This window comes from Tasmannia lanceolata, unplaced genomic scaffold, assembly GCF_043159265.1.
Source record: "Tasmannia lanceolata isolate RefF3 unplaced genomic scaffold, GAP_Taslan_0.1 ptg000006l, whole genome shotgun sequence".
Lineage (NCBI taxonomy): Eukaryota > Viridiplantae > Streptophyta > Magnoliopsida > Canellales > Winteraceae > Tasmannia > Tasmannia lanceolata.
This window is the reverse complement of record NW_027518683.1, coordinates 44,133,413-44,142,011: the sequence shown is the minus strand read 5'-3', so window position 1 is coordinate 44,142,011 and position 8,599 is coordinate 44,133,413. Positions and strand designations below refer to the sequence as shown.

The window sequence follows — 8,599 nt, the reverse complement described above, 5'->3', positions numbered from 1 at the left end:
TATTTACAAGTGGTTTATATAGGGTAAACAGTGGCTTAGAGTGTTTATAAGTATTTTATATAAGCCTAGGAGTGGTTTAGTGTGTTTACAAATGTTTAATATAGGGTAATCAGTGGCTTAAAGTGTTTATAAGTGGTTTATATAACCCTATCAGTGGTTTAGAGTGTTTATAAGTGGTTTATATAGACTTAGCAGTGGTTTTAGAGTGTTTATAAGTTGTTTATTTAGGATTACCAATGGTTTAGAGTGTTTATAAGTGGTTTATATTGGCTTAACAGTGGTTTATAATATTTATAAGTGGTTTATATAGGGTAAGCAGTGGTTCATATTTCCTTGTCATGACTTAGTAGTGGTCTAGAGTGTTTAAAAGTAGCCCGAATTGTCTTAGTAGTGGTTTATGTTGTTTTATGGAGACTTAGTAGTGGTTGAAGTTGTGCATAATTCTAAAATGGCTGCTTTACTTGTTAATTGGAATGGTTTTTTTCAATTGGTTATTTTGACAATGGTTTAATTTTGTGTAAACAGAAGAATGGTAGAACGAAGAGCTTCTTTTATCTTACACGTCGACGGCTTTGTAAAGGATGCAGTATCATTTGAATACGTCGGCGGGAAGAAGTTGCCCGTAACTGTGGGTCGGAAAAAAATTGTGAAAGAATTGGAAGCAATTAGGGGTTTAAACCAAACTTTAGGGCTCTAAACCATACAATTCTAAGAAATTAGGGGTTCAAACAAAACATTACGACTTTAAACCATATATTTCTAAAAAACATAACCAAACTTTAGGGCTTTAAACCATAGATTTCTAAAAAAAATTAGGGTTTTAGTTGCTGATTTTCCAAACTGAAAGAGAGAGCTAACTTATTGGTTTGAGTCTAAACTGATTTGGGAAAATTATAGAGTTTTCTAAACTGATTTTCCAAAATATACGGTTTTCTCAACTAATTTGGGAAAATATAGGGTTTTCTAAACTGAATTTCTAAATCAAACTTGGAGGTTTAAACCAATAATCTATGAAAATTAGGGGAAAATTAGGGGTTTAAACCAAACTTTAGGGCTTTAAACCATAGATTTCTAAAAAAATTAGGGGTTTAAACAACTGAGAGGGAGAGACTACCAACCTGTGAGAGGAGGTTCACTTAGAATAAGAGGATACCGGAGAGAGATGCACGAACCTACGGGGCATTGTGACCATCTAATGGACGGTTGGGATCATCCCATGAGAGAAAGAGGGCATTGTGGCCCTCTAATGGACGGCTGGGATCATCCCATGAGAGAGAGGGGCATTGTGACCCTCTAATAGACGGTTGGGATCATCCCATGAGAGAGAGGAGGGCATTGTGGCCCTTTAATGGACGGTTGGGATGATCCCATGAGAGAGAGAGAGAGGGGGGCATTGGGGCCCTCTAATGGACGGTTGGGATCATCCCACGAGAGAGAGAGAGAGAGAGAGAGAGAGAGAGAGAGAGAGAGAGAGGGCATTGTGGCCCTCTAATGGACTGTTGGGATCATCCCATGAGAGAGAAAGAGAGAGGAATTGTGGCCCTCTAATTGATGGTTGGGATCATCCCATGAGAGAGAGAGAGAGAGAGAGAGAGAGAGAGGTGACGGTATTTTAAAAATGAGGGTATTTTTGTCCTAAACCCTTGCAAACAGGTCACCATCACTCTAGATTGGTTATTTCCAAGTCTCCCCTCTTCACATGTCATAGTCAGTAGAAAGCCCTTTCATTTGGTCATTTTCCCTTTGATTAAACTTGGTTCTTCTTCTTCTCTCTCACTGTAGACAAACATCTGGTTCGTTCTTGGGATTTTCTTGTTTCCTAGTGGAGAAAGTATGGCAGAAATGGTACAAATGTTTGTATCCTCTGTTCTTGGTGCACTGTTTGGCAATCTGACGGAATCGGCAATACAAGAAATGAAATCAAAATGGGGTGTTGGTGTTCAGGAGGAGGTGGAAAAGTTAGAGAGGAAAGTGAAATTAATTCAAGGCGTGATTGAAGATGCTGAGGAAAAGCAATTTCACTCTAAGGCTGTTGGAAGTTGGCTTCGAGAACTCAAGAATATCGCCTACGACGCTAATGACATATTGGACGATGTTGCTTTGGAAGCTCAATCAAGCAAGAGACAGAAGGTAGGGGTTGTCCGGTACTTCTCCGCTATTTTCCAGTACGAACGTAACATAGCACGTGAGATAAGGGAGATTAGTGGAAGGTTAGATGTGATTGTAAAGGAAGGACATGACCTCCATCTCGAAATTAGAAGAGATGGAGGGAGGGGTTCCCAAATCGAACAGGAGCGACGGGAAACTAGCTCTTTGGTAGAGGAATCTGATGTGATTGGTAGACAAGTCGACAAAGACAAAATCATACAATTGTTGGTTTCAGATGATGATAAATTATACTCTGTTATTCCCATAGTTGGCATGGGTGGGGTTGGGAAGACTACTCTTGCTCAATTCGTCTACAACGATCAGAGGGTCAAGACGCATTTTGGGCTCAGAGCGTGGGCTTGTGTGTCTGATGATTTTAATCTACTGAGAATAACAAAGGCACTTGTTGAATCTGCAAGTGGAAGCAACTGTGATCTCTCAAACCTGGATGCCGCACAGCGTTGTCTCGAAAAGAAACTCAACGGTAAGAAATTTTTAATTGTTCTCGATGACGTGTGGGGTGAAAATCAAATTCATACTCATTGGGACACTCTACGAGTTCCCTTTGGAGTTGGAGCGAAAGGAAGTAAAATTATCATTACTACACGAGATGAAAGGGTTGCAAGGATGTTGGGCACAATTCCTTCCCACCATTTGAAGGTTTTACCAGATGCTGATTGTTGGGAATTGTTTACTCGGCGTGCTTTTGCGGGAGGGATTTCAAATGCCTTTCCGGAACTGGAGGAAATCGGTAGGCAAATTGTGAAGAAATGCAAAGGCCTGCCTTTGGCAGTAAAGACATTGGGGGGAATCTTGTCTTATAAAAGGACTGTGAGCGAGTGGGAAAGGATTTTGACAAGCAAAATATGGAAGGGTGATGATAATAAAATTTTGCCAGCTTTGAGATTGAGCTATTGTCACCTGCCAGCCAATCAAAAGCATTGTTTTGCCTATTGTGCCAAATTTCCTAAAGATCATCAGTTTGAGAAAGATGTGTTGGTGCAACAATGGATGGCTACAGGCTTCATTCAAACCAAAGGAAGCACACTCCTAGAAGATATTGGTGGGGAGATATTTGATGATTTATTACTAAAGTCTTTCTTTCAGTATTCTTACCAATTCTTCTTTCCGAAGATTTCAATATATGTGATGCATGATTTAGTGCATGATCTAGCAGAATCTGTCTCAGGGGATGAATGTTGTAGATTGGAAGACGGTATGCCACGAAGCATCCCTGAAATGGCACGTCATTTATCATGGACTGACGTGAAAGAGGGTTCAATGTCTTTGGAGGCCTTGAGCAAATTTAAGAGATTGCGCACTTTACGACTGAGGGCTCCATCTTCCATTGACAACCAGATTCTCGATGATGCATTGATGGAGTTGAGATGCCTGCGTGTATTGGATTTGAATGGATCTGCAATCGACAAGTTGCCGGATTCGATTGGCCATTTGAAACATCTACGCTACCTTGACCTCTCTGGCACGAAGATAGAGAGGCTGCCTGAATCAGTAGCTAGTCTTTGTAATCTGCAAACGCTGACTCTGGAATTTTGCAGTCAACTTGAAGGGTTACCCAAAGGTATCACGAATCTAGTTAATCTACGGAATATTTTTGTAGAGTCTGTTCCTTTACTAGGAATTGGAAAATTAACTTCGCTCCAAACATTGCCGCATTTCAAGGTGTGCGAAGAGAGTGGTTGTCAGATAGGAGAGTTGAAGAACCTGAGTAACATTAAAGGAAGACTTGAAATTTCGGGTCTCGAGCATGTGCAAAACATAGAGGAGGCTAAAGAAGCCAATTTGAAAGATAAGAAATACCTTAATGAGTTGACATTGCAATGGGCCCGATATGGCAGTTCACAAGATGGAATAGTCAATAACGATGGGGTATTGGAAGGCCTCCAACCCCATGCCAACCTCAAAGAATTAAGTATAGAATCCTATGGCGGTGTCAGTTTTCCAAGTTGGATGTCACATCTCTCCAATCTGACTTGCATTACCATTGAGGATTGTAGAAATTGCGAACATCCCTTTCCTCTTGATTGCCAGCTACCTTCTCTTTGTGAGCTCACCTTACAGAACTGCCCCAAGCTGCAGGTGTTGCCCGCTGACCTTCCTGCCGTCACAAAGTTAAATATAAATGGTTGCAGAGAATTGAGTGCCCTTCCGAGGCTCCCATCTATTTGTGACTTAGAACTCATTAGTTGTGGCGTGAAGATGCTATTAAGCTTGACAACGCCTTGCCCTATCTCTCTTCAAAGGTTAACCATAGGAAGGTGTCATCAGTTGGAGTGTTGTCTCGAGAAGGTCTCTTTGCAAGATCTAACCTCTCTCCAACATTTACAAATCTCTGACTGCCCAGGACTAAAGTCCTTGGGATATGGAGAGGGGAGGCTTCCCACCACGCTCAAATCTCTAAGAATTGTCGGATGTCCTAATCTCAAGTCCATGCCTACTCGGCTGGAAAACCTCACCTCCCTTGTAGAGTTATCCATTGCTACTCAACTCCCGCTTTTCTCAAAAGAGTCAGCACTGCCCATGACAATTAAAGACCTTCAAATATTTTCATGTGACAATCTCATGTCCTTGCCCAAGGGGATGCAAAGCCTCACCTCTCTCAAAAATTTGGTGATCCGTGAATGTCCTCAACTCCATTCCCTTTTTCCAAATGATGAAAATAATGACTATGGACTGCCCACTGAGCTCATTACTCTAGAAATCCGCACTTGTCCTAATCTCAGGTCCTTGCCCAAGGGGATGCAAAGCCTCACCTCTTTCACAAAATTGGTAGTCCATGAATGTCCTCAACTCCATTCCTTGTTTCTAGATGATGAAAAGAATGACCCTAGGCTGCCCACCCCGCTCACTACTCTAGACATCTCCGCTTTTCTTAATCTCAAGTCCTTGCCTAAGAGGATGCAAAGCCTCCTCCCCTGCCTCAAAGAATTGAAAATAAAAGATTGTCCTCAACTCCATTCCTTGTTTCCTGATGATGAAAATAATGACCATGGGCTACCCACCACGCTCAATAACCTAGAAATCTTTTCTTGTCCTAATCTCAAGTCCTTGCCCAAGGGGATGCAAAGCCTCACCTCTCTCAGAAATTTGATAATCGATAGTTGTCCTCAACTCTTTTCGTTGTTCCCTGATGATAACAACAATGAATATGGGCTGCCCACTAATCTCTTCAATCTTTTCATCTGCACTTGTGAAAATCTCAAGTCCTTACCCAATGGGATGCAAAACCTCACATCCCTCGATTATTTACATATTTGTTACTGTCCCGAAATATCATCCTTGCCAGAAGATGGCCTCCCCACTACACTTAGAAGTTTGTATTTTGTTGGATGTCCTAAATTGAAGGAATCATGTCAAAAGAACGACGGCCAAGATTGGCCCAAGATACAACACATCCCCCATTTTGTCTGCATATAGACAAAGGTGCGTCCTCTTTCCCCGTTTAAACATTTTCTACCATTGCATTATTATTATTATTGCCTAGGACTATCCTTCTGTACAAAACATGGCAGATGTAGAAACATGAACGGAGGATTTTAAGAATCAGAGCGAGAGCTGAATCGATGGAATTCGGTGGTGGAAAGAGATTCTAGAATGTAGATGGGATTAAAGGATAGATTGTTGGATTACTCTCAGTTCCTCTACCTTGCCATCCACAACCATGACAGGTAAACAAAGATAAGTAATTTTTTCATTTTCATTAACACAAAATTGGAGCATGTTCGTCTGCTTTTTTTGTATGATTCTTCATGTAGTTTTTTTGTAATATTCATATTCCAAAGATTTACTTTTTTTGTAAGATTCCGTTTTGGAGATAAAAACGGGAGTGATGTGACTGACTGTTGATTTGATTTATAAAATTTTGCTTCTATAAGACATCAAATAGTGACAAAAACTTTTCATTTACATGGCTTAAAATAAAGTTGAGGACCACCCAAGTTTTCCCTAGATACTTCCTTGAGATGCATTTATAGTCGTGGGACATAATATGATTGGCAGGGGCGGAGGGACATATAGTGTGGGGGTGGCCATGGCCCCAATGACTTGAAAGGGGATCCCTTAGATTTTAATAGTTTTCCAATTTTGGGGGTTTCATATTTACAATAATAGTAATAATAGAAAGGGGAAAGGAATGCGGAGAAAGGAATTGAATTTTTGGGTGTATATATTACAGACAAGTTTAAGTGTGCTGCTGAATTTTGAATTTTTTTAATTTTTTTAATTATAGGATTAGATGAAGAAGCTTAAAAACAATTTACAAGCTATTACTTAGGCATTATTAGGCTGTGCATGAAACGTAAGTGATCTTCTACCTTTTCTAGTTATTTGCAACATGATATTACTAAAATATGTTATATTGATATAACTAATGAAAAGTGATCCTACAGTTGAATTTTATTTGACAACTAAAATTTGTTTTAGATTAATTTCTTCTTCTTCTTTTTATCATAACTATTATTTATTATAAACTCTGGATATGTTAAACTCCATATAAGTTTTGGACTATCGGAGTATAATATAAGTGGCATCCAGATGGTATTAGTTCTGACTACAAGGGTTATATGTAATTTTTATTCTAACACTTCCACAAGAGCAATATGTCGTAAGAGCGATATAGTACGGCCAATTGTTTTGAATTTGTTTGTCAATTGTCGTAAAGTCAATTGTTTTGAATTTGTTTGTCAATTGTTCCATGCAAGTGAAGCTTGTAAAACTGTGTAAGATTTGACTGGGAACTCTCATTGTTTTACAAAAGAAAAATATTTTTACTTCGGAAATCTCTATTCTAAAATGTTTTATCTTACATTCTTGATCTGGCTAGCTAAGGTTGGTGGTTACTTACTTGACTATCTAGCTCACTCTGTATTTATTCTGTTACAGATGACCTAGGTTGATTAACTCCAATGCTTGCGGGAACACTGAGGAGTTTCATGGACGCTTGAAAACTTAAATGTTAGAATTTGCTTAGAGACAAGACAGTTTATTTAAATTTGTTATTACCATTTTTTGTTATTTGGGAGTTTGTCATATCTGTTATAGATTATAACCTCATTATGTTTGGAAGTTCATATTTTATTTTTTTATCGAGGAGTTATTTAGGGAGTCATGGATTTCTTTTATTGCGGATTGTGACCTCGTTTTGTTGGATTTAGTTTATTAAATTATTATTGATATGTTTTGGAATTGTTCTGGTATGAAAGTTTGAAATGCAAATTGAGACCTTGCATGTTTATGCGACGAGCCCTTTGGGGCTCGACTGGTACGATCCCTCCTTCAACCCAAAATGAAAGGGGTGATCCTGTAGTTCTTAGTCTGTGAAAGAATTATTGCATATCCAATAAACATCGGTTTTGTCTGGACACAGGTCCACAATAAAGTGGAAATACTCGCAGAAGTTTACTTGAGATGGAATGTCGATAAATGCTAGACTAAGTACAAATACACACTTAGAAATCATGTGTTGTGCAGCAAACAGTGGATCATATTTTCATTCACAAGAGTTTCATAGGAAGATATGGTTCTACATTCTTGATTTATTTGGAATGGCTGGACATTTCCATTCATATAGATTATATGGTGGAGGCTTGGGTCCTCATGACGGGTTTGCAAGGAGAGAAATAGAAGGATCTACAAGGGAAACAACAAAGGGAGCGTAGTATCTAGCAAAAGATTTTATCTTTTGTGGTGAAGTGAGCAATCATCCTTCCGAAGTTCAGAGGCTATTCGAAGTCTTCCATCTGTTTATGGTGGAATGTGATTCACTTGAGTGCAATACGCTCCAATCACCACCAGCATAGGTGGTTGCCTCCAGACCCTATATTAGTTAAGCTGAACTTCTGTGGTTATAGCTTAGTTAATCCGAGCTTTGCTGGTAGTGGTGGACTTACTCATAATGTGAGAGCATTATCAGATGGGCCTGTTTGGTTCTGATAGGTATGACGGATTCTAAAGATGCGGATGTCGTAGCTCTCTTGAGAGGGAGTTGGCTTGTGGATTCCTCCCTCCTTAATTCCCTAGTGGCGTAAGGAGACTCGCTCACTTCATATATTGGGAATGTAGGGTCGAGGTATCATTGAATATTTTTTTATGCTATGGAGGAGATTGTGGATATGGTGGAGGGGAATGTAATGTCCTTTGCGCACATCCTATGTTCAGCTAACAGTGACACAGATCATCCGGCTCGATCTGAGGTTGAGATATAGAATTTTAGGGGTGTTTGATCACCTTCCTCCTTGAAGGGCTGTTGTATATTTACCTTTTGTTTGGGTGTAGTTGCTGATCAGCTTCATCAAATTTTTCATTTTTTTTATCATAATAAAGCTTAAAAAAATTTACTATAAGCCAACAAATCTTTAAAAAAAACATGGTTTCTATTAATATCACCTACTAAAACCCACTCAAACTTAACCCTAGATTCAAGAAATCATAG

General features: G+C 39.4%; 1 protein-coding gene across 1 annotated transcript; it reads left to right on the top strand.

Moving 5' to 3' along the window:
* Positions 1-1,735: 1,735 nt before the first annotated feature.
* Positions 1,736-7,289, top strand: LOC143880346 (putative disease resistance protein RGA3). The gene is made up of 3 exons (XM_077383246.1): positions 1,736-5,592; positions 5,682-5,837; positions 7,051-7,289. Exon 1 carries the CDS (start codon positions 1,834-1,836, stop codon positions 5,584-5,586), a length of 3,753 nt encoding a protein of 1,250 aa, XP_077239361.1. The 5' UTR covers positions 1,736-1,833; the 3' UTR covers positions 5,587-5,592; positions 5,682-5,837; positions 7,051-7,289.
* Positions 7,290-8,599: the final 1,310 nt, after the last annotated feature.